The sequence below is a fragment of the Ascidiella aspersa genome, chromosome 9 (assembly GCF_963924565.1).
Source record: "Ascidiella aspersa chromosome 9, kaAscAspe10.2, whole genome shotgun sequence".
Classification (NCBI taxonomy): Eukaryota; Metazoa; Chordata; class Ascidiacea; order Phlebobranchia; family Ascidiidae; genus Ascidiella; species Ascidiella aspersa.
The window spans coordinates 6555670-6581691 of NC_139455.1; the positions used below are offsets into that span (position 1 = coordinate 6555670).

Here is a 26022-nt window from a genome sequence, read left to right on the forward strand (position 1 = left end):
AGTTTTATTTAAAAGAAAGCATTGTTTTTAGGAGAGCATGAAGATTTCGCAAAACCGGATTGGCTGTTTATTGTTATAAACCGGAATTCTTTTGTTCACTTTCTTCTTTAGGTTTAATTTATATTTAAAAAAGGCAATTTACAACCCCTGTATGCAGATAAAATAACTTCATTTTAAATGTTCTTTTCCTTTTGATAGTATGGTTTTCTTAGATAAAAAAAGTTTAATCTGTCCCCAACACTTTTTTTTTCAGCCAATAATATAAGCCTGGATTATTGCAATATGATAAATTCATAATAAATCTTCGCCGATATTTCTATAATAATTATCCGAAAAAATGCAATAATTTAGAAAAAAGGGATAAAAGCAATGCTAAGTGAAAAACAATCAGCGAAAAACTGTCAGTTTAATATCAAAGTTTTGCCAAAACAATGCGTAATTTTCCATACCTCGTCCGGCTTGATGGAGAATCCTACGATTTCGGTGAGTTGGGTCCAATGTCTGTCTCGCAAACCGGGGTTGCAGATCGACTGGATGAGCGGAATGTTTTCCTTGAACTCGTCCACTTGAAGTTTGGTCTGGTAAAAGTAAAACACAACAACTTTTAATTATACTAGAAAAAGTTGTACGGCACGCGACGCAGTAAACTCACTCATGACAAACCAAAAGGGAAGACAGCTTACATTCCAAGTAATTAACATAATACATTTAGTACAAGTCCGGTAATTTTTAACAAATAGCAAATCAAGTCCCATTTCAAGTCATTGTCATAGGAAGTCAAGTCAATGGTATCAGGAATAAATTCAAACCTTTAGAATAGGTTAAATGTTAACGCAATATGTTCAGCGCTGTAGAATGCGAAATAAATAGAAGGCATATTTTCAACATTTAACAACTAATTGACGTAAATAACCCACTTTTTTCTGAAATGTATTAAATTAAAGCACTCCAATGTTATGTGCGTTAATGATAGTAAGGCAAAGTCTATATCTCAAAATGGCTTACGTCAGGTGCTTTGAAAACATTAAGTCATTAACTAAGTTCAACTCCATTGTAGTCAATAAATAATTACAACATCGGCTTTGGTTGACAAAAAACAATCTAAGCTCGATCAGAGTTGGGTATCGTGTTAGAACAAGATGAGGCACCTTTTCGGCGATCGCTTTCGCGTTGGGATTGTCGGCGAAGGTTTTCTCAAGCTTGTAGAGTCCGCGCCAGAAGTTTCCGATGTCCTGCTCAACAGTATCCGGGTCGACCTTCTCGAAATTTCCATCCACCCACTCCCTGCGAGCGAGAACAGGTTTATACTACGAGAAATTTGCAATTTTTTAATGTTGATTTTGGACGTTTTTGGTTTCTATTGTCTGGAGCAATTTTAGTAATTTTAGGATTCCATTCGACAATTGCCAAAACCTTTCGCTTGGTGTGTGTAGATTTGCGCAAAGGTTAGGTTTGCTCAGATTAAAAGAAAGTGGAAAGTTACCTTATCGAACTGTTTCCGGTGATTTTGATCTTAAAAATAGGAACGGCAAGGAAATTTAGAAAAATCCCATTATTTCGTCTCGCTCAACGAGTATAAAGTTTTACAGTTAATTCAACAATAGGCCGGGATTTCCCTGCTATGATAATTTGCAAAATTCGCTGTAAAGTGTAGCAATGTAAGCAAATATTTTTTTTTGATTACTTGCGATAAACTAAAAATACAAAGCTCATAAAATAAGTAATATAAATCGGCCAAAATTTGATAACTAACAAAGTATTTAAATGGTTGCGTCTTTAAATGTTAATAAAATAGCCAAAGCACTTTAAAAACTGACAAAAGGCTAGCACATTGTTGTGAATCCTCACTGACGTATGTTAAGTAATAAATTATTACTCTTATTCATTTTTTTTTATTATTTGATAGGCAATCATTATTTCATAGGCAATTAAGATCTGGATTCCCCATTCAGTCACATTTAAGAAAGGCACGAGAGCCTGTTATACACTTGTGAATTCTGGTATTCCTAATCTATTTACTAGCAATGAAATAGCACTTTAAAACGTGTAGGCAAAATTTCCAGCAAGGTTGACTTGGAACGACCTTTACAGTTTCGTATAAGCCCTGAACTAAATAAGTTACCGCCATTTAATACGGCTATTTCACTTGCTTGATGATGAAACACAGACATCTTAACGTATATACAACTAATGAGGTCAATTCTCACTTGTGCTTTGAATTGAACTCGACCGCCATCTCGTACAGCTTGAGGTAGGGCGTAACGGTTCCGACCAGGTTCTTGCGCATCGGATACTGGGAGGTCTCCCAACCGTAAGCCTCCTCCTCCGTGTTGAACTGTTCGATCTTCTCCGCTGCCGCTTCCAGACGAGCTGCAAAAAAATATTATATATATTATATATATCTTTGGAGCATAATGGTCGGAGGTTGTAGTAAGGCGTAATACGGATACCAAAGCCCATACAGAAGTAGGTATCATTTTGAACGTTTCGAATAACTCGAAAAAGAACTTTGGATATTGCTGCCTAAGTGAAGCACGCAGATCGAAATTTTACCGTAAAAATGTAGGATATCAATCTAAAATTTTTACATTTTTTTTAATATTCATATGTATGCACAACAATATTTTATTAATATTTTTTGATAACAGTCTGGTGCTGGCTAAGTTAGATTGCTATGAGTATTTTGTGCACAAATTTTAACTGAAAAAATCTTCTTTATCGCGTGAGTTATGGGACCCTAAATTCAATCTGTTGAAAATGAATAAAGAGTTATTCGAAACGTTCAAAATGATATCTACTTCTGAATGGGCTTTAATATTCTTATAAATCTATCTTGTTATAATGTTTTAAATATAACCCAACTTAAGTGGTTCGCCGAATAACTCAAGTTAGGTCAGGTTGATTTTTTTAACAAATATGATGTAACATTTTACTCCAAGTCATCATCATCCTATCTAATCCAGTTAGATCACATTTTTAAATGTTTCCACACATGGTCTTGCTTGCTTGTTGAACACCGTTAAGTCATGCACACTTGTTTGGCCGAGCACTGTAGGAGGTTTGGTCATCCCCACAGACGCGAAAACTTTGTCCAAACACGTACCGTTCAATGCTTGCGCTTTTTTGAGGTATCTGTTGACTTCGTTAACATCGGCGAAACCTTGGAACTCGTCGAGTTGCTTGTGGTAGCCCTCCAATTCCTCATTGAACCTATCCCGGCGAAGCTGCATGGATAAAAGAAAACATCTGGTTGACGAAAGCGTTTTAGGAAAACTAAAAACAAAACCAGTCATTATCACTATGAAAGTCCAAGTCAACCTACTAATAACTGAAAAGTCCAATGTAAAGCGATATTTTTTAGACTGAGATCGGTACTGGGATAACAACTTAACGGAAATCATACCAACATTGCGACAATGCACTACAAATTAAACACGTTAAACATTTATAAAAAAACGGTGGCAATAATGAACCTTAATTAATTATTTAATGATTTATTGTAACAATTACGGAAATGTTTAATAATACACCACATGCCGAAGGCTTTCGTGATTAATATTTTAAGAGGTGGTGAGAAAAACGACATTTTTAAAAGTTGGATTTGAAAATAAACGTAATCTAATGCCTTGATTGAGCTTTTCTGGAAGATGTATGGAATGGCTACCACCCCACTGGTGTATAACAATTATAGATTAATGATCTAATCACCTGTTTAAAGGGATGCAGATAACCTGAAAAAAAGTTACCAAAAAGGAACGCAAAAGAACCTTGGAAGATTCGAACATAAACGAGTTACTGAAACAAAATAAATGTTTAACACATTCAGAGATAATGCTTAACACTCCAAATGTTTCAGTAAAGTTCCTGCGATGGCAGCACCACACCACCACCACTAACAACACAAACAACAACAACAACAACTACAACAACAACCATCAACAATAATACAATAAAGTACCCCCAACCTTCAATCCGTCCTGGTACTGCGACGTCTTGTCGTCGACGATTCGCTCGTGATCTTCGAATACGCGATCCATGCGGGAGTGCCACTTGAAGACCTCGCTGTTCATCCTGATCTCGCGCGGAGTGAAGGAGGTAAAGTCCACCAGGAAGCCGAGCCGCTCCTTGCACGTCACAAGCTTCTTCTCCATCTCGGCCATGTCCTTGGCTCTCACCTGGAGAAGGAGGAAGACTTTGGTTATGCGCAGCTCTTCTGTTACTATTTACTTTGTTTTTTCAACTGAGTGGGAATCTTAAATGTATCGTCTTGTCCTTTGTCATTGGCTCTTACCCGGATAAAGAGGATTAGGGTTATTTGTGCGCAATTTAATTTTTTTACTAAACATCTTTGCATTTTCAACTAAGTGACAATCTGAAGACATCGCCTTGTCCTTTGCGGATAAATCCGCCATGTCCTAAAGCCAGGGGTAGACAACAAAACAAAATTTTAGGCGCTTTTTGCAAATCTTGTTTCTGCATCGAATGTATCAAGTAGAACAGACACCTTACCAACTGCAAAATAGCATACCATTATGTTATTCCTAATTAACAGTCGTTGCGGTTGTTATAATAAGATGCGTAGTTTACACAGTTTAAATTTAACGGCCCACAGAGACTTTATTGAGTTTGGTTTTGGCCCGCGACTAGAAAAAGTTGCCCATCCCTGTCCTAAGCTCTCACCTGAACGTTTATCACTACTAAAGAAAATCCCTAGGTGCCCTTGGAAAAAACTACAGGACAGTGCAACCAACTGGCATTAATTTTGTTTTAAGTTACTATGGTTAGGAAGTCTTTAGGTCAAAAGCCCTTAATTAAATTTTCGTTGCTGTATATTTGCGTTTCTATCGACGCACACAATATTAAATGCAACTTAGCCACGTATACGTAGTAGATAAAGTGACAGCTTATTACTTACGGCTTTGACGAATTCCTGGAGCTCAATAAGCTCATCTGTATTGCTTGGAGTGGTCAGGGCCTTCTTGGCAATGTTGTCGTACTGCGCACACAGTCTAAAGAAAAAAAAAAAAGTATTTAATGCTAATTAACAGTAATGATGTGTTATTTTAGTTAAGGAAAGTGAAGGGACAAAATAAGCAATTTTTTTAAGTTCTAAACCCAAGTAAACATTATACTAATCTTTAGGAAAAAGTATCTTTTTCATGCTGGTTACATGATATATTGAAAATCTCGAAGATTTGACTTTTACGACGTGGTTCGCACGCCAAGTTTTAAAGTTTTTTTCGATACCTAAAAATTCTTAACCGCAAGTAAAAAAAACAAGAATTAATGTTTTAGAAACACAACTAAGTGTGATCCTAACCTTTCGTTCTCGTCCTGATGCTTCTTGCTCATCTTGGTGAGCATCTTTTGCGCCAGGGCCTCGGCTCTCTTCGCCAAACCCGCGATAAGTTCGTTGCAATGCAACTCAAACATCCCAAGGCGAATAACCTAAAACGCGTAAAATAGACTTTAAAAAGCGCAAACACCAAATATCGCTCGTATAGGTTTGTGGGGATGCAGTACGCACAAAACTGTGATTTCGTAGCAACAAAATTACGGGTTTGAATGTATATTGTTAGCCGTGTCTGAACCGTTTAATTTTTCGAAAAAAAAAAAAAAAAAATTAAACCGACACTACATTGGTTCTCAAATATCGGTCGCGAAGGACGATTCAAATCAATAGTTTATTAAATAGTTGAGTGGAGTGAAATGCCATTAAACCATTTTAATATGCTAGTTATAAATGAATAAATTCACTAAAAACTATCACATTACACACTAGTTGGCTGTGTATTAGGTCGCAAGGTCACACAACTCAAATATGGGTGCACTTAAAAATTTTTGGGGACCACTGCTGTACTGTCTGTGGTACACTTTATTTTCATCCTCTCGTAAGTTGGGTGCAATGCGAAAAGCGAAAGTCTTCACAGTTTAAATTATAATTGAATTAGATTGTAACTTCAGATGCCGAACAACGGACCAGCGTGCAGGAGAATTGTTTACGTTTTTGTTAAGCACAGTTTCAACGTTAAGAAACGTTAAGGGCGCACCTTGCGGCAGTTGAAGGTAATTTCCTCGGCCAGCTGCTGGTACTTGGTGACTTCCTTGATGAAGTCGGCAAAAGAAAGATCGCGAGAGAGCATTTCGTCGACGTCGGCGTCCGCCTAAAATAAGGCAACGTTCAAGTAGTCTCTTGTCGCATTAGACTAGACTGTCACAAACGAAACCGGTGTTAAAATCTTGTCTGAATGAGCTGACTCGTACATAGTCCAACGGCGAAGATGTTTAATGGTAAGATTGTGTTTTTTACCAAATTATCTGTTAACCGATTTGAACGATTGACAGTTTAAAAATCAAATAAATAATAATAGTTAAATAAATAATGTATTATTATATCAGAGGTTTTCTTAAGCAAAATACTTTCACTATTTATGAGTACCTATGTAACTATTCTGAATTCCGAATGAATTTAAATACCAATCGAAAGGTTTTTCAAAACACATAACATTTAAATATAATTCTAAAAAAAAAATACCATACTTAAGTTTCTTACTAAATGCTAATTGTTTATGCTTTGTAGTATAAATAAATATTGTAAAGAAAAAAAAATCAACAAAAAACCTAAAAAATCAAGTCATTTATCCAATTCAAATAATTGAGTAACGTAGGTACTAACAAGCTGCATTGTAAAAATCCAAGCTGTTTTAGGTTCTACCTGTTTGCTGACGAGGAGATGATATTTGTCGTAAAGTTTAAGGTGTTTCTTCGGTTCAAGGCTCTCCTTGGCAATAACGGCTCGAGCTCTTGCCTTGGCCTCGGCCAGTATTTCATCCAGGATGACTGGCTTCAATGTCATGTTGTTACCAGACTGTAAAAATTAGCATAACATTAGCTATTTGTTGAAATATCTGGGGTTGTTTTAATCTTGGTACACAATTAGTATAAAACCTGATTTGCCATAACACATGCGTTTGGGATGGTTGCAATTCATTCAGACATTTCAAGTTTCAAATCGAATTTTATTCCGAGAATCGGTATAGTTGAAATATAAATAATGCTTGATAATAATGCTTCAGTCAATATATTGTTTTCTAAGAGGTTAAAAAACTAATTAGCTAAACGTAAAAAAAAATAATTGTACGCTAATGTTTGCTAAAAAAAAAAACAGAATCTCAAAAAATTTTGAATCTGTTTTATACCGAAAATCAACTTTCATGGGTAATGTCATATGCTGCCGTAACAATTTCCAACTAGGGATGCAGACTCAGAAACCCTCTTATACGCACCTACATACCACTACGTCATGTCTGAAAATTTGAAAAGTTCTACGATGCATACTTTTTCTATAAAGCTCAGACGAAACTCGGTCTGCAACATACCATAGCAAACCAAAAAAGAATAACAGCAAAAACAAGGTATGTCCCGAAAATAAATTTTCGGTCCAAATAATAAATGGCACAAGCTTTATGTTGATAAACCGAGCCTATTTTGAATAACATTGTGTTTATATGTATAGTTGCATGGTCAATAAACAATCGTGGTAGTATAACAGTGGCCTTGGAGTAGATTATTAGTTTGTAGCAATTAATCCGATTATGTCAAAAACATTTCCGTTAAAATATGAAATCCAGTATACTTTTTAACAAAAGACACCACACAGGCAGAAACACAATCGTAAACAGAGGGCTAAAAGCAGAAGTGGTAACAATAGGCAGCATTGTGGGACAAGAAATACAATCCTGGCGACAATGGGGCACCACTATTACGGTAGGGTGCGTTTGGGCGTTTTGCGAAAGGCGTGGAGAGAAACAATCCCTTCTAAAAGCTCAGGTGAAACTCTATCCCTATGTTGTTCGGCGGATATACGCAGCAGCATTGGGTATTATAAAATTAGCGCGCATTATAATTACGAGTTTGGTGTTGTTGTTGAACCGCCTGTATGCTATACAAAACGCGTTTGCTATGTCATGATTTTGTTTAAAAGCAACTTCTGCCTTAAGCGTATCCCTCTTTCAAATTTCAAACATTTTTACTCAATGTTAACAGCTTTTCTGTATTGTGTTCTGTTATAGACTTATTTCACTCTTAACCAGTAGTTTACAAACTGGGTCCGCGTAACCCTCAGAGTCAGTGAAGAAGTTCGAAGCGGTCCGCACAAATCTTATTGTTTTACAGGCTGATAGCTTATAGTTCGAAGAGGTCCGTAAAATATACTCTTGTTTTACAGGCTGATAACATTAGTCGGGAGTTTCGTATTAGGCCTACATTTTAATGTTAATAGATCTTTGGACAGTTTGTCTACAGTAAATACGGTTAGTATAATAATCAATTTCAATTAAAAAACATCATGTAATGCACTGTAATCGGTTAATGATTAAACATCGCTGGAACACAATCGAAATTTGCAATCAAATATTGTACAAAAGTTAAAGCATTGTAAATGTCTGAAAACTATTTTCACTTTTGATAAAGTCGCATCTCATATCATATTAAAAATTGTCGCTTAAAAATGTAGAATTATCCCTATGGAGGGTTAGTAACCAACAGGTTAGGAACTAACCACTGCTTTATTAAAAAAATGATGAATTTCTCGACAAAAGCGAAAAAAATAACCAAGGAATATTTTCAACAGTGTTAGCGGTTTGTACCCAAAGATGTATTAACTCACAAATACCATGACCCTACCTCTCAGGAAAAACGATTTTAAGAAAACATGAACGAACCATTTGAACGATATTATTTCAAAATTTCTCCACATTCAGATGTTTTACCTAACAAATGCCATGACCCTATCTCCAGGAAACACATTTTAAGAAAACATATAATCGGACCATTTGAACTATATTACTTCAAAGCTTCCCCACATTCAATAGCATGCTAAAACGCAACAACGAACCCATTCGGAGTAGAGCTTCGTCTCGACCCTTGGAACGATGCCAACCGCCTTGATCATGACGTCGAAGACATTGAGAATGACAAGTTCAAAGTCGGGGAAGTCGGGTTCGAAACGGACCGTCGTGTTGTCCAGAATCAGGTGAATGATGAAGCCGGAGTGCTCGTAAGCGCGAACCGATTCCTAAGCAAGAAAATGTAAGTGAAATTTTTTAGAAGTGTGTATACTAGCTTTCGCAATGTCTGTTGAGCTTGTTTTTTAAATAGATAAGATGTTAGTCCGAGTATAGCAACCTGATGAGTTCTGGTTCAGTGTCGGAAAAAGTTGATAAGGTCAGTGAATCACAGGATGTGTAAGAAATATCAGTCAATTTTATAAATATGTTGTGGAAATGTAAAACTTTCGAAAAGGCAATTATCAAAGAAAATGCTGGGTAAAAAATCGAGTATCTGGAGAACCTTACGGCGGAATAAATGACAATTTCGTTTTGTGACTTTTTACTTGGTTCTATTTATGTGGATCATATTTCATTCTGTTTCGTTTCAAATATTGTTAAAAAGTACGACATAGAGCTAAACGCTTTGGCAAACACCCACCATAACACTTAATTTTTAAGATGGTCCATTTAAATCTTTATTTTTTTAGTGCACATTTGTTCGTTACTTATTCACCAAATGGAACCTACGAAATCATATTAGCGACCAAATATGTAATTGAAGAACTTACATACAATAATTAAACAGCAAAAATTTACCGGAGGCTGCGCAATGAGGTTTGTGTAGTCCGAAATGGAGAGAAGGCAAAGTCTCTGCAGGTGTTCGGTCATGAGGGTTGCGGCGCAGTTGAAGAACGATCGCAGCTTGGCCTCGTTGTGATTGCTTGGAACCTGCTTACGCTTGTTTCCCTGATAGTAGATGTTCTGTACCTCAGGGAACCACCTTGGAAAAATAATAGCGGGTGTTTTTTGTGTTGTTGGGCACCTTGGGCGTTTTGATATTAATTTACTGTTAATTGCACAGCTATGTTTCGCACGGTTTGAGTTTTCACAGCAAAGACTCGTTTGCTTTTTCAAACAAAATCCAATATTGGCTGACCAATAATTATACAGTAGCTGCGTAGCATGTTGAATTCACAATGCACATAAGTTATAAATTGTTGGCTGTTCTAAAACCTGGTTGAAGTAAGTTTTATTAGAAAGCTACCTTGATACAATTTAAAATAGTTTCTTTAAAATATAGATTCTAAATGTGACAGCAAGTTGATTTTTATTTTGAAAAACTTTTAGTGTGATAGTTGTTAGCTATTAATATTCTAATGATGTATAATCTTGCAGGAAACGGTGAATTGTCCTGTAATGCAGACCGCTACTTACTTCTTAAGCAGTTTGTCTTTGGCGGTTTCAATATGTCGCATGACAAGACCCTGGAAAGTTTGCAATTCCATCGAATCGGTGCGACGGTGAAACTCTTCAATGTCGACCAATCTCATATTTCTGTAGATTTGTCAAAATTACAGAGTCAATAATACCACCAGCTTATATTGAAAAAGATTCTATGAAACACGCCAGACAACTTGCAACAATTCCAATTGACTTAAAAGCGGTGAATTTTAACATTTAACACTTTATAAAACAGATCGGTTTTTATATTGCCTCGATGTTACACTGATCATGGAATGACTTATTGGTCTGATCATGAAATGACTTATTGCTGAAATGGTTAAAAACAGAAAAATATATCGGTGCAATTTTGTCGAATATGCTAGCTCTCATATTTCTTTAAAACTTAAAAATTTGAGTGGTTATGACCATTTTTTGTTTTTCTTGAAACTTGCAAAAGTTTTGATCGATAATTTAGGGTGTTTAAATTTTAAAAGAGAGATCGAAGTCGGTGTTTAGTTCAGCGTAAAAATGTATTCTTAAGAGATACATTTTAGTAGCACTTGTTTTGTATGAAGTCTTTGAACTATTAATTATTATAAACTATTATGCTTGCACAACTGGTTGCAATTTAGTAGTTTGCTTACTTTGCATTTTTTATTTCTGTTAGGCTAGTAGTATAACATATACCCTTTTTCACAATATATACTCGCATTTTATCTGTTCGCCGAGGTAAGACTCGCTCCAAAAATAGTTTAAATTGAATAATTCTCTTAAGGGTGCCAGTAAGTTCTCACACTTTGTCAAGTCATAAAGTAATCAACATAAAACCAACTGCTTTCAGCTCAAAACAAAACCAACAGAGCCCATTTGTGACGTCACAAAGCGCACACATAAGCCTACCTGAACGACACATGCCAGAGGTCTAGCACGGCCATCATGGTCGGATTTGTAACGTTGAGGTTTTCGCGCATCGAGTTGCCCCCGCTCACGTACGACTTGCACCAGGGCTTGGGGACCACTTCGAGCTCAGCCCGGTGGGGCGGCAAGGCCGGGGCCTCGTCCTCTTTTTCCCGGGGGTCCCGCAGAACGAAGTCAACTAAAAGGAAAGTCGATTTGGACTCCAGCCACAAGACCGAAATAAGAACAACGTCAAAGTCGAAATAAAACGTTCGGATTAAGAGCAAAATAGGATTAATACCTAATAGTCCTATTAGGCTAACGTCTAAATCGGAATAAGTCTTGAACTTAAACCCGTCAGAATAAGATCTAAATGGCCAAAATCAAGCCTATACAACACTTTACATAACTCTAAATCCCACTCCCAACACCACTAACTCCTCTAACAATTAATTCAACTTATTTTCTAACCCCACCAATAGCCTCTATTCAAACTAGGGCGCCCATAAGTCGAATACAAAACGGCCGATGCCATACAAGTGTCCCCCGATCGTCGCTTATCCTTTTCCTGCAGTTTTAGGCGTTGTGGATATTAGTGTACTGGATATTACTGCATATTTGGCTTTATTATGTCGTTGGTATCAATACTACGGTTTTACAGATTTTTCTGCTTTAGGTGGGTGTTGTTGCTTTTAGGTCTTTGTGTGTTCCCGTCGATTTATTTATACTATATATTTAAGTGAGAAAATCGTCTATCCAGCGCTTTAAGTTAGAAATATACAAGGTTTCACAATTCTAGTAGTGCGTCAATACTGGGGCGAACAGGACCGACTGTAATGTTTTCAACAAGGCACTTTCAATTACTGAAGTGGTTTTCAACAAAGACATAGTCAGGTGCGAGTCTAAGTCTTTGAAGGTCAATTTCAATACAAGCTATTCACACCAAAAATAATAATTACTGAGTAAACTATCAAAGTTACTAAATTCATTTCGTTCCAATTAACTCAATTTACAATGGTTGGACTTCATAAATTTTATTGTTCACTATGAGCAGCAATAAATAATTCAACATGTTTACCGATGGCCTTTTTCACAGAGAGAAGGTAATCTTCCCTCATTTCATCCGACAGGCTTTCAATTGATTCTGCAAGCTTTTTAAGACGCTTTGGAACCATTCGCAAAACATTTTCCAGCCATGAGTCCTCCATTGGGGCAACATGCTCTAAATAGAAAACAGGAAATAAATCAATAAAAACACAGCCTTTTGTAAAAAAAGATTTCCAGGTTTTACAATTGATAGTGTGTTTGATGTTTTAGTGAAAGTTTTTGCTGATAATCAAGGCTTATTTTGGAAAATACTGTAACTTATATTTCCAACAATATGTTTTGCATTTAATCTGAGGTTCTAATTAGGCATGTACGATCATAATGGATTGCTGCCATCAAGTGGTAATATCAGTGCTGGTCCAATACTAGGACAGCATCCATGCCGATCTAAATTCACCCATGATTAACAATCCAACTGATCGATTATAATGTGAAAGTTAACCTTTTTAAAAATATCAGATCGGATCGCAATACTTTAGTTCAAAATATCGGGCATGGTTATCAGAATAAAGTTTATCGGCTAACCCTAGTTTTAATCATATCTTATTGCATAAACTTAAACAACTGACAATAAAAAAAATACCAATTACAAAATAAATTGGTTAGTTTTTTGAGTTACTTATGTAGTTCCGGTACGCCAATATTTAGGGGAACAAACCTGTGTCAATGCCATGGTGAATGTAGTAGTAATATCTGAGAATGTCTTTTTCTGAACTGGTTGGTGAACCAGGTCTAGCAGTGGGAAGTTCCAAGTCGATACTTGGTGGTCGACTGGCTTTGTCTTCACTTTGACTAAGCAATTGACATAGTAAAGTTTGAAATGCAACAGCAAAAGAGGAGTTGTAATCTTTAGGATACTGTTTGCTGCTTAAGCAAAATACAATACACAGTTGTATATAAGCTATTGCTGCTAGGCATCATATCAAGTTTGTAGAGCTCTTTGCCAGAAGAGCTCTACAAACTTGACACAGTTGTATGTTTGTCTTCCTAAATAACATTTTAAAAAATGTTTAATTCCAGGGAAAAAATTAGGGGTGTAAACAAATATTTATAATACACAGATTCACAAGGTTTTGGAAATGTTTCTAAATCTAGTTGAATTTTTATAATTTTGTAATATGAGAAAATGTGCACTCATGTCATAACACTTTCCAGACACCTATAAACCTTTTTAATGGAACCATTTTGCAGGAAAGAATAAAAAAAAATAAGTTTTTTTCTAAATTGTAAATATAAATATATTTAGAGATAAATATTTTATAAAATTTGGTTGCCAGCATAATATATATCACACAGGTTACACAAAATACTAAATAATTTTGATCTTTAGAAAAATTATAAACCAATTATCACAAAAAATATATTGTAAAATGAACATAGAACAACACTGAATTCAAGCTAAAATTCGGTGGCCACTTTTGACAAATTGTATTTCAAATTAGATGAGCCTTTTTAGTGTATTTTAGTTTATAGTCGGACAACAATTAAAAAGAGAAATATAATTGGTTTTAAAAAACTTACAGAATAATGTTAACCAGGGAACTTCGAAATGCCTCCCTGTTCTTTTTCGGATGACTAAAGGATGAGTTTACAGCGCCACCAGCTGGAGCGCTTTGAGTTAAGTCACCATTTGGCCGAGGGGACCTTGGATCCAAGGTTTTGCTTTTTCTTGCTGGTTTTGATCGCTTAGGTGGAGTGGCAGTCAGCTCTCTCACCATATCAATACGATCTCTGTTAGTAAAACACTAATTTTACCTGGCCGAACAGTGTATTAAAAAATATTTTTAATGAAAATGGGATTTATTGCTATATTACCAACTTTATGTAAGTTAAGTAAAGTAAAAATTATATTCAAGCTAACTTTAAAACAATTCTTTTAAAAAATTTTGACAACAAACAATACCTGATAGAACACCAAACTTTTAATACATCACAGTATTTTTTAAAAGAACTAGTAATACCGGGGTTATTTTATCGCGAACCTCTAAAGTTAGTTTTTTTTATGTGGACTATGGTACTTTGAACACAAGCAGACCTGGGAAGTGTTCTATTTTTGGTTTTAACTTAATTTAAGTCTATATACATTTAGTGCTAAAAGTTTATTGTTAATTAAGCTCTTTTTGTTTAAAAACTTATAAATTTTCAAATATATAACCCACTAACTTTCAAAAAGGCTTTCATGGACCCCAGAAACTATTCCATGTACCCCAAAGGGGTCCATGGACCCCAGTTTAAAAACCCCAGTAGTAATAGCTTTCAAGCAGAGCAGTTAAAAAAGACTTTTATTTTTTTGTTTTTTTATTTTCCTGCTACTGTCATAAATGCCTTAAATCCTCACAGCCCTGCTGACTTGTGAATATTTTACGACCCCTCGCTGTGGGGATGCAGTTTGCTTTGTATTTACCACATTTTGCGTATTTATACTTATTTTTATGCTTGGTAAATGAAACTTACTACTATTTCTACCAGGGTTCTATTTAATCCTTAAACACACAGCAAAAATAATATACATAGTTAAAATTGTGACGAAACAGATTTGTGTGTGATAAACACACTTAAGGAGAAAGCAGCTCTAATCCCTTTATGTAAAACAGAAATAAATAATGCCACTTTAGAAGAGTCAGAAAGAAAACTACCAAATAAAAAAAACAGGGCATCAACTGAAGAAGTTAGACAAACATGGCATTTTTACCTGCCAAGCAAGTCAGTTGGTGGGTTGCCATTAAGGACAAACGAGGGAGCAGTGCTGGCCCATGCTGGCTTATTTCTCTTCTGTGGAAGTTGAGGAAGAAACTTTGCGGTTTGCGGCTCAGACACCTTGACCTTGTTGGAACGCCGAGGCAACGCAGGTGCCTGAAAAAAGGAGAAAAATTATACAAGATTTTTCATTTTTATTCAATATGGTTGGTGATTTTGTAACTTTTTTATGGTCGAAAACAACGTTTTAGCTTACCTAATGGATGCTATTTAAAATAAAAAAATTTAAATATTTTCAAACCTTTTTGGTTTATTTGGATCCTAAAAAATGGAAAGAACTCAAACTGCCTTAACAGACATAGATTTTAAAATGCTAATAATGTTATAAAAAAATTAAATTGTTAACAATAAAATGATAATATTTTATAACTACCAAAAATTATGTATAGTTAGCCCAATATTCAACATATATCTTTGCTTTAATAAAAAAAGACTAGAGAATCAACTTTATTTATTTGTTATTATTTAAAAGCTCAAGTAGGTTCCCAGTTTTTTTGTGTGTGTTAGTAACTGTATCATGGCAGCAGGTCATACCACTTTAATTATTTTTGGACTTTTCTTATTGCTACACACCTGGTAATCCATTTCAAGGAATCTTTCTTGACAGTTGTTTCAGAGAAAAATCATTTCAAAGAGAAATAACAACCTAATTCTATTATCTGCACAAAATAATTAGGTATTGTTAAGAGCGCAATGTATTTAAAAATTTGACAGTGAAAAAGAATATCATTAAATACAGTTTGAGGATATATATTTTTGGCACAGAATTGCAACAAGCTTAATATTATATTATATATATATATATATAGTAGAAATGACTTTTTTCTAGTTTAATTATTATTTATCTATAATTATAAAACATAATTATAAAAATATAAGAAACTAAGAAAATTGTGAAATCCAAATGTCCAAAATAAAGCATATAAGACTGTTTAAATTTTTAAAAATGTATTCTACAAACCACAACACTTATACCTTCCTAATTAATGTTAACTTAACAGGCATAACATAACGTCATAAAAGCTCACAACCAACTCAATTGATGGTAATATTAAAACTAAAACAAACTTGATTTAAACAACAAGATTTTTCATGACAAAAAAGTGGGTGCTGGTCTAGAATCTTACAATAAACATTATTTGGGTTAGGGTGCGGGTTAACCTTTTAGGTTTGAGTAGGTTAAGCAATAATATTAAATAATAAATACATTAATACTTGATCCACCCTCACACAAACACTAACTGACACCCTAACCAAAATATTGTGCGTAGCTCTAATAATTGTTTCAACGCTGTGGTAGGATTCTAGACCAGCGCCAAAAAGTGTTTTATTATACGACACCTATCAGCACTTTTTCATAACTTAACAAAGTAATCAATTAAAATATATATGACAAAACTAGTGGTCTATTTACAAAACGTTAGATGAGTAGTTTGAAATAACACAGATAAATTTTAGAATTACTTCACACAAAATCAGAAGGATTCAAATTTAATAAAAAATGTTTTGCACACTGAAAACAATTACTGAATACTAAGCTAAGATGCATAAAATAGTTTTTTCAAATAACGTCTATTAGACTTATTGAACGAAACTCAAAGGCTTTCAATTCATTCTGCAACACAAAACAAAAATGTTTACAAACTAGTCTTTCGAAATAACATTTGAAGGATTAGTTTGCAGTTTAGTCTTCAAAAAAAAATATATTGACTCAAAATAGACTAAATCGATAATCTGTATTACAACATATCAAACTAAGTCTAACATACCTTTTAGTTAATAACATTAACTTTATATTCAAAAACTTTTTAAAAACGAAACAAACTCAATTCAGAAACTTGTTAGCTTACGCCACACGGTAGCGTAATGCCGTAACCAAGCAACAAGATTCCAATTTACAGGGTCGGTAGGAACTTACTTATTATTTTATGACGTAAATTGGCTACTGGATTCAGCAAATGAAAGTCTCACTAGTGACGTGACATGGTGTCAGTGGTGAAAGCGAGCCAGAACGGTCTGGAACGGCGTTCCAGTATAAACATTACTGCTGGAACGGCGACTCGATGTACATAACGTTCTTTAGCCGCTCCCAGGGAACTTAAAATAACAGAATGTTTGTTTTTTTGTTTTTTTTTCAATTTTGTGTTCGATTTAAAACCTAATAGAAAAAACTAAAAACCATCTGTTGGTAAATAAATTGCATGCCGTACCCGTAAAACTATATCCTGTTTTTCACAAGGTCATGTCCCAAAACTATGTTGGTTTCCTATTTCAGGTGTATATTTGTGCGCGATACCGAACGCTAAGCCCAGGTTTATTGAAGGTTGCATTCTTTATGAGATAACATTGACAACCTCTCTTATAATTTTCATGTGTTCCAATATGAATGTTAAACATCGATTCTGTTAGAAGATTAGTCTACTTTTATCTCTCTAGTAATTCTGTTGTTTGATCTTCCGGTCTATTTACGATACACAAAATGGCCAAAATCCCTGTTTCATGTCCAACTTTCAGAGCCAAACCAAGTATGTGTACAATGGCGGATATAGGATTTTAGTTCAGCAATGAAAATTTCGACGTCACAATTTAGTCATATGTTAGGCCTACATGACCTTGGGAAATAAGTAGCCTATCACCTTTTAAAAAACTTCTTGTTTACGTCGAACTCAAGCGTTAATGTGCAAGTGAAATTCAATCTAAAATACGCCTGCAGATGGCAACAAAGCATTAGTGCGGCGCGAAAAGAATTGTGTTCATTTTATTTAAATTGACAAAACGTTTCATTTAGAAGAAGATGTGACGCTTTGAGCACACGAACCATATTCGCACATTGTTTAAATATTATTTAATGCAATGGCCATTAAACCCATTGATATGTATGCTACACTGAAATAAACCACATAAAAAATTTGCGTCTAACACAAAAAATGTTTAGTACGTTTATCCTGTTAAACTTTAAAGTTGGAGACGTGTTACATATACATTACATTGGATATACTGTGTTATAAATAAGCAGAAAGCGCAAAAAAAAGCTGAAAAAGTTCCAAACGTAATAAATCATACTCTAAATTAAGCCAATGGTGGGAAATAGGCAAAAATCTAATACTAGGGGCATAGGATTCAAAATTACTACAATTTAATTTAAGGTTACACTAATATTTTTTCGGACAAGACATAGGCAAACATGCACATGCCGCTATATAAACGTTTAAGTAAGTATATGTAACAACTTACGTAGTGAGTACACTATGCACGGATCTGTAATGTAGCTTGATAATAAATTGCAAAGCCAAAAAGGTGGAGTAAATTGACAAGAAACTTGTACCATCTTCAGTTATTGTTAACTTTTTTGGCTTTGCAATTCATTACCAAACTTACGTAGTGTTACGTAAGTTACTTGTGTCTCTATACGGGGAACACAGCCGCAGTACGTACCTGGTGTGGAAAACAAAGGACTTTGGACGATGCGATTTCCATCTAACGAGCTAAGCGAGTTTAAAGGGTCAAGGCCCAAGCACCGACGCACTTACCTTTTTCCAACAATTCGAATAGCTCTTTATTTATATCAACATCAAAATGCATAAAGCGTTTACAAATGAATACAGAGCTTTATCCAAAACGTTTAAAATGATACCTACCATGGTAACCTATGCATGGCTTTGATATTCTTACTACGTCTTACTGCAACCTTCAACCATTATGCTTCAAACACCCAGTAGATTTTGATGACTAAAAATTAAAGTAACTTGTATTTTCTAACAAAAACTGTTGTCAATAAAAACTTAGGATTAAGTAAAGTTTTTTGCCTAAATATGTCTGAGTCATGTCAAAATGATTCAGGTGAATTAGAGCCCTTTTGCACAAAATATGTCAAAAATAGTCAAGTCAAAAACAGTGACTTAAGCGCAAAATTCGTTATTACAACACTGGTCGTTTACAAATCAAAAAACAGTTCCTCTGGTAATTTTAATTCTTGACCAACGTTTCGGCAACCTATAGTCGTTTACATGAACGACGAGAAAAGTCACTAGTTTTGGGCACCATTAGGTCAGCAAAATTCTAAATGCCATCCTAAAATCTTAAAAGGCAAATGCCATGGCACACAGAAAGTTTTTTTGCATTAATATAGATTAGCGATAAGATTTTCGACTATAGGCAGATTTCTCAATGAATTCAAGAAATTAGCAAAAACACCTGTTGAGAATATTTTGCCTTACTTGTTGTATTAAAAAGTGTTTTGCATTAGTCTGATTTTTTTTAGATTAGACAATGGCCCCAAAACTAAATCCGGTTGAATTTGTCCATGACCCAAGTTTTATTGGCTACCACTTTTACCCGGGTAATTACCCGGCTTATTTTTTTTTAGTTTGCTGTTTCGTGACCCAAAAGGCAAGAAAAAAAAACAAGGATTAAAGTGTAGCCAAGTAAACAGCCCAAATCTCTTCTGCGGACCGTGGAACCTAGCACAAAGGCCACTGGAGAGCGCACGTCACAACCGAGACGTTTAACGACCGTTTTTTGCGGCAGCAGTTAAATTTAACGAGTCATGGCCAATTCGCGCTATGATCAGCGACAGGTACCGTCAATCAAGGATGGCGACGTCCTCGTAAAGGCGGTTGGCTTATGGATGAAATATGGGCTTACATCGTCGCGTCATGTTTTATGGCTTTTGGCCCATGTCGGTTTGGATTTTTATGAAAACGCGTGTGCGTTTGAAGTTGGCTAAATAGAAAAACGAAATCTGAAAATTTCGATTAAGTAACAATCGACACAAGCGCATTCAGGGTATATTTTAATCCAAAAAATAAAGATTTTACTATTTTCAATAAATCGCATTTTCTTTGTGGTTTACTTTTTTAATGCTTTTTTTGTTAAAAATTATTTACAATTTAACGTTAAACGTTAGGCACTTTACAAAAAGACTGCACAGCATATTGTATTTAATTGTCTCCGTAATTTAAAAAAACGCTAAAATATTTGTGGCATAAAGCCGTAAATACTTGGTGTAGGCAAAAATTGCTCACTCACCTTAGAACTACTTCTGGGATGTCAACGCGCGACGCCTTGTAAGTGATAACGCGAATTTATTTTTACAAGATTTTGAAGGTCTTTATCGTGATATTTAAGCGCAATATATCTTCATTTTTAAACGCAATAATTTTATTGTGTAGGTCGCCCATTGTAGGACTTACCCAGGACGGTCTACGCAGTGGCATGTGATTTCTTTATGTGTGTCACATGTGTATATTTTATACACCATGGATTTTTTCAAGGCCGGGGTGTTTTAAAAGCAAAAGCATGTAACGCGCAAAAGGCAAGCGACATCAGAGCAGGGCTCCGTCCAGTCTCTCCTGCGTTGCAGGTATGCTAATCCAAACACCATAGTCGGCTTCGTCAAAGTTGATACACCTTATCGTTTCGGTCTATATACCGTTTGTGTGCCCTGCAATCTGAACAAACAAGTCGCGCTCCATCTATAAACGTTTTAGTCGGGTCGCCAGCGTCCACGCCACACTTGTAAAGGTCGAGACGGCGGCAGATAGCGAGGTTTGGAAGCGAACGAGTGAGCGTCGTGTGTGTCTTATGCCTTGCTATTTTACCTTTTAGTAAATCTAAAAAAAAAACACGGCGTGGTATGGTCGCATGAGAGCTCGGGCCCTGTACAGTACACAACACGGCACTTGAGCGGTCTATGTACTTTGCACTTAATCCAGCCGAGCCCGCGCTGCGTGATAGCAAATTTGACTTGGCGATAAACGCGCCCGTGGTGCCCGGGCCCTGACAAATTGACATTTCAGACTGGCCCAGCACAAACCGAGCCCAGGCTCCATTTGGGCCATATTCATCAGGCGTTTATAAGTCTTTATTTCAACCGTATCTTTTTGCCATTAGTATAGAAACATCAAGGCTGCAGATCCTGTTTTTTGACCGTATATTGGTTCCTAACGTTAAACAGAAAGGGTAAAAACAGGAGGTCGATTTCTTTCGAAATAGCCGCTTAAACTGGCCTGGAATATGGCACCAGCCTGGTAGCCTGGAAAGGCACGCTGTTACCTCGTATAAGCCAACAGTTATGTCACTCATTAACCAAAGCTTATACGAGAGGTTGCTCTTGCCTTACGTCCATCTCCGTGAAGGGGCGCCGTTGTTTTAGATGCATAACGCGACACACACGCAGAGCAGGTTATCAGTCAATTTATTTAGTAAAGGGCCATTTCAACTTGATTTTCCTGTAAAGCGTCAGGGTCGCTAAGGCAAAGGAATTTTAGCAGGACATGGGCATTAAATATAGGGTAATAGCAATAACATTTGACAGATGTGCAATAATTACGCCATGAAACTGAAAGTGAAGTTTTGTAGTTTGTATGAGATGTTAAACAGTATAAAAACGCTTGCAAATAGAAGTCGCTTTATAGCAAGCTAAACAGTTTACACATAAAATATGTTTTATCAGGACTACTAGATTTTTAGAACAATTACAGGTTTAGATGGTCTTGTCTTTATATAAAAAGTTTTCAAAACCTTCGTCAAAAAAAAAATGTTTGCACTCAAAAGTTGTATAACTATGAAGTGTTTTCGTTATTAGCATTCAAGTTGTAAACAGAGAAGTCCGCTTATGCTCTTCTGAGATTTTACCCAAAATTACAAGCATTTAAATGGATTATTTGAAATGCGATTTTAAATGATTATATTAAATGTCTATCTTGGTGTTATAACAATATTCCGTTAGTTAAACAATATTGCTTAGATCGTCAGGTAAAATTAATAAAGCTTGTGCACATACTCCTTACTTTACCGCTATAAAAATTCTTATTGTAAAATTGTGGCCTGGGCAATCGATTTTATCCCCAAATGTAAACTGCTCAATTATTTAGGAGCGCTTGTGAAATATTATAGCTAACTTTTCCGTTGTGTCTCTTAGAAGAGTAAACGTCGTTAATTGTTACACTCTGTTTGTGTGAAGGCTGTCAGCATTTTATCAGGCTAAATATAGGGTGACGTTTGGAAGTAGGACCATCCAGGCAAACAAATATGAGTGTAGCACAGGTGAGACAGGACAATTCGCTATGAGGCCTTCCAAAAATGTTTGCCTTTCGTGACACTGTCTACACAGAAATAAAGTAAACTTGTGTATTTGAAGGACAGGCGTTTTGGCAGACATGCCTGTATGGCCTATTTGTCGTGTTGAAATAGGAGTGATTTAACAACAATATACTTTGTAGCTTTTTTCTCGGAAAAAGTTGAGATTTAAAAGTGGAGCTAAAACGACATGAAAGACAAATAAAACTGAGTGAGCGAAATTATTGCCTAAGCTTTTGGTAGAAGAATGCTGACAGTGTTTTTGTTTATATTTACGGCAAATTGTCAAGACCTATAACCAGCGTAGGGTATGATACAAAAAGGTTTAAATTGCTTTTGAAGTAACTTACAGGGACGTACTAGTTTTTAGTTTCAGTTTATATCACAATAGGTATTGGCAGTGGTGGGAATCAGCCGGTTTTGCACCGGTTCTTTAGAACCGTCTCTCGAAATTTTATGAGATCAGCGAAACAGTTAGCATTACTGGTTTATGTCAATGGATTTCTGCTTCTCATTCCATACATTGATTTTTGAAATTCAAAGTAGCTCACGTGATTGTTTTTTTTTAACAGTCATTAAATGTGTTAATTTTTATAATTGTAGTAGTTTTCTTTTTGTAACTGTTTGTCGGAAAATTTAATTGTTGCGTCATAAGTACAAGGCAAGAGACGACTGCTGCTTTTCAGTGTGGCTGTCAGCAGTGATGGGATTCAGCCGGTTCACAACATTCGCTGGAACCTGGGGTTAAATCCTGTTCTTGCAACTACATTAATTATTTCCCGGAAAATCTGACATTTTGTAACAGAACCGAAATATATAACTTTTGTGATAGAACCAGCTGACATTAAGTTGTGACTTCTTGCCATTCGTCTCACGTATGAGCGACAGGCGCTCGAAACGACGTTTAATCATTTACTCGCGTGGGTAAAAGGTGACGGGATCACGTAAACGCACTTATTTAAATAAATACAGCTTTTTTGTTCTTCCACTGCGAAATGAAGAACATTCGTCATTGATTTCGTCACATTTGACAATGGCCGTGCGTATTCAAGGTACCAGGAACCCTTTGACAGAAGGCCTGGGTTGAAATTTGTTATTTGTTTTACAAACACGCCTTATGGATTATATTATATTTAGTTGCCTTTTTAAATCAATTTATTTGCGATATGCCATCCTGTATCGATTTTGATGCGACACGTATACGTTAATGCATCAGGTTATTGGCCTTCTCTCAATTTGTCAGTTAACGGTTTTGAAGGATTTCTGTGGTCGTTTACACTGTGCAGAGTCTGTTATTTGAAACTGCAGTAAATCGCATAAAAATATTGACAGCGGTATTTTGTGCATTAGCGTTACTTAATATTACACTTTTATATCCCGCTACGCAGTTTCCATTTCGGCGCATACGTGGTATAAGTGTCCCTATACACTTGGTCGGTTTGTTATTATATGCAATCCTTTCGTGGTGAACTTGATGTTTACCAAACGATCAGTATTGAACAGGCAAGTCGTTCAATGTCAATACGGATATAATGGCTTCGGGCTTCCTTATGGAGCGCTTATTTCAACAGGACAAAGCCGCTCGCTGTTCTGGCGATGTTTAGACGCGACCCTTGCATAGAAGGGGCACGAAAAAACATTGAGATTACGAGTAAATGTTTTGACAGACGCCCAATACAAATCGGTGTATCTACAGCTCCTGTTGCTATACAAACTGTGAACGTACACAATATCCTGCATAATGTCGTGTTTTCACTGAACTTACTTCCCAACAAAAGGCAAACCGCTTTGGAAGAGCCAAAGGGCCCTGAAAGGTTTGCTTACTTGTCACAAAGATAAATCGGTTGTGGTAACTGATTTATGTTGGGTTTCAACCAAAGTTTCAATGAATTCGGTGTACTACTACGACTGTAAATTTTATGTCAGTTAAATTATTAAATGTTTTGTTTAAATGATCAGTATAAAAAACAACCGTCATAGTCGAAAAACTATAGTTCGATTTTTTTAATTAAGTCACCGAATTTTTTCAATTGTGATTTCAGATCCCTTGTTTCGTTTTAACTATGTTGTTACGTCTTTTTAATAAAGCAAGCGTGTCGTTGGACAAGGGGTCGGGAACCTATGGCTCGCGAGCCATGCTGCTCTTGTTGTGACGCCATATGGCTCTTTTGATGAAAGAATCTTGTTTGCAGAAAAACATTTGCAATTATTTCTTGCAAGCAGCCACGACCGCTTTCCTAATTTTACATTTCCTTTTTTATTACACATAGTAGCAAATTTTCGGCACTTTGCGCGATCTCTTTAAATGCAAAAAGCCCTATTCGATCAACGGAACTCCGTAATTAAAGTTGTGCCAACTTAGCTAATTAATTCCTGGTGCATATTATGTTCTGTCCTTTAAATGAGAACAAATAAACGGCCCTGCTCAATTTATTATTTTTTGCCAACTTATAACTGTTAAAAAGTATTAGTTGGCTCTCATGGAAATACAACCAATAATATTTGACTTCCATGGCTCCATTAGCTAAGGTTCCCGACCCTGCGCTAGACTTTCTTAACATTTCTTTAGAAAAAAAATACTCTTAATATTTTCTTAAAAAACTGCCGGCATTTCATTAGACCCTAATTTAAAGTTTTAAAATGGGTTATCGGGCCGAAAATTGGGGTGTTATGAGTTTATTTTCGCACCTAGAAAATGTTTAAGTTTTCCAGCGTCGATACTTAAGACTAAGTCTAAGGCCATTACGTATTTCAACATGCATGTAGAGTCAGAATTACAAGAGGAAAGTATACTCTCTATGGCTACTAAAATTTAGATCGATTAACGGTCAAATTAAAGTGTTCAGTTTACATAGTTTAAAACTTATTTATACTTATTTACTTATTTATTTATACTTTGACCTGATGAAGCACGGTTGTGCGAAAGCTTGTCGAGAATCAAATACAATTTGTCTTTATACAGTGCCACCTGATTTCTCTATATAGTTTAAAACAAAACTGTTAAAACTGATATCTATTGAACGTGCTAAATCCACGTGCAAAATTAAAAACAAAATAACCTGCAGCTATATACTTGTTTCCGACAATTGCTGCACGCCAATTGTCACTTTCTTTGCTTTAGGAATTTACGTCGATGTAATTAAACGCCGCCTATATTAATTTTTGTGAAACGTCTTTTTTGATAATTTACAAACTTGCAGTTAAATTATCTAAATGTCAGTTTTTTTACTAAATAAATTACTTAGACATGCTACAAGTTTATGTTCAAAATTGTTTACGAATTTTTGAATAGATTGAACGCAGAAAAATAATACATGATTGCAAAACGTCGTCACGTATTTTGGCGCCTAATTCACATCCACCATAACTGAGACCATTTTTGTTCGAATGCAGTTGGTTTACAGTGGCAACATAGTTTGAAAACAAGTTGCAAAATAAAATTACAACGGTTACTGGGCCCCAAATGTCATTCATGAATGTTTCACGAAGCGACATTTACCATTCCCCAAATAAACAAAGGCGTGACGCCACTCTTAGGCGATGCCCGTCACATTTATAAAGGTTTTAAACCTTCGCACCGCAATCCCACGTTTCCGGTATAGTGCTGTCTATAGATATATGTCAGTGGTTCTCAACCGCCGGTCCGCCAATTATGATACAATTTTATACCTCAATTGCAAAACGCACGATTTTAAAGGATTGTCCATCAAAAACTTCGCTAGTTCCGTAATTTGCAGCATTGTGACTTAACGTAGAGTTAATGGTCTACTTCAGACTAAATCATGCGTCACAATGCTGCAAGTGTTGTGCCCAACTATTTAAAAGTACGCTACAACTCGTTTAAGTCTTAAAGACCTAAACTTTAAGACCAGTTGTTTATGAAAACTTTAATAGAAACACGTATAAC

At 35.7% G+C, this 26022-nt stretch overlaps 1 protein-coding gene across 1 annotated transcript in view; it reads right to left on the minus strand.

Annotated features, from left to right (window-relative positions):
* The window catches only part of LOC146132090 (dynein axonemal heavy chain 7-like), a 75004-nt gene extending 59308 nt beyond the window's left edge, over window positions 1–15696 (minus strand). The window contains exons 1-18 of the mRNA XM_083396404.1: window positions 15609–15696; window positions 14971–15131; window positions 13800–14009; window positions 12937–13049; window positions 12250–12393; window positions 11175–11370; window positions 10266–10385; window positions 9648–9831; window positions 8897–9076; window positions 6716–6868; window positions 6051–6164; window positions 5321–5448; window positions 4916–5009; window positions 3966–4175; window positions 3104–3224; window positions 2208–2370; window positions 1149–1284; window positions 450–578 (exon numbers count right to left, since the gene is read on the minus strand). Coding sequence (XP_083252530.1) covers window positions 450–578; window positions 1149–1284; window positions 2208–2370; window positions 3104–3224; window positions 3966–4175; window positions 4916–5009; window positions 5321–5448; window positions 6051–6164; window positions 6716–6868; window positions 8897–9076; window positions 9648–9831; window positions 10266–10385; window positions 11175–11370; window positions 12250–12393; window positions 12937–13049; window positions 13800–14009; window positions 14971–15131; window positions 15609–15620 — 2568 coding nt within the window. The 5' untranslated portion in view covers window positions 15621–15696. The remainder of the gene's footprint in view (window positions 1–449; window positions 579–1148; window positions 1285–2207; window positions 2371–3103; window positions 3225–3965; window positions 4176–4915; window positions 5010–5320; window positions 5449–6050; window positions 6165–6715; window positions 6869–8896; window positions 9077–9647; window positions 9832–10265; window positions 10386–11174; window positions 11371–12249; window positions 12394–12936; window positions 13050–13799; window positions 14010–14970; window positions 15132–15608) is intronic.
* Window positions 15697–26022: the final 10326 nt, after the last annotated feature.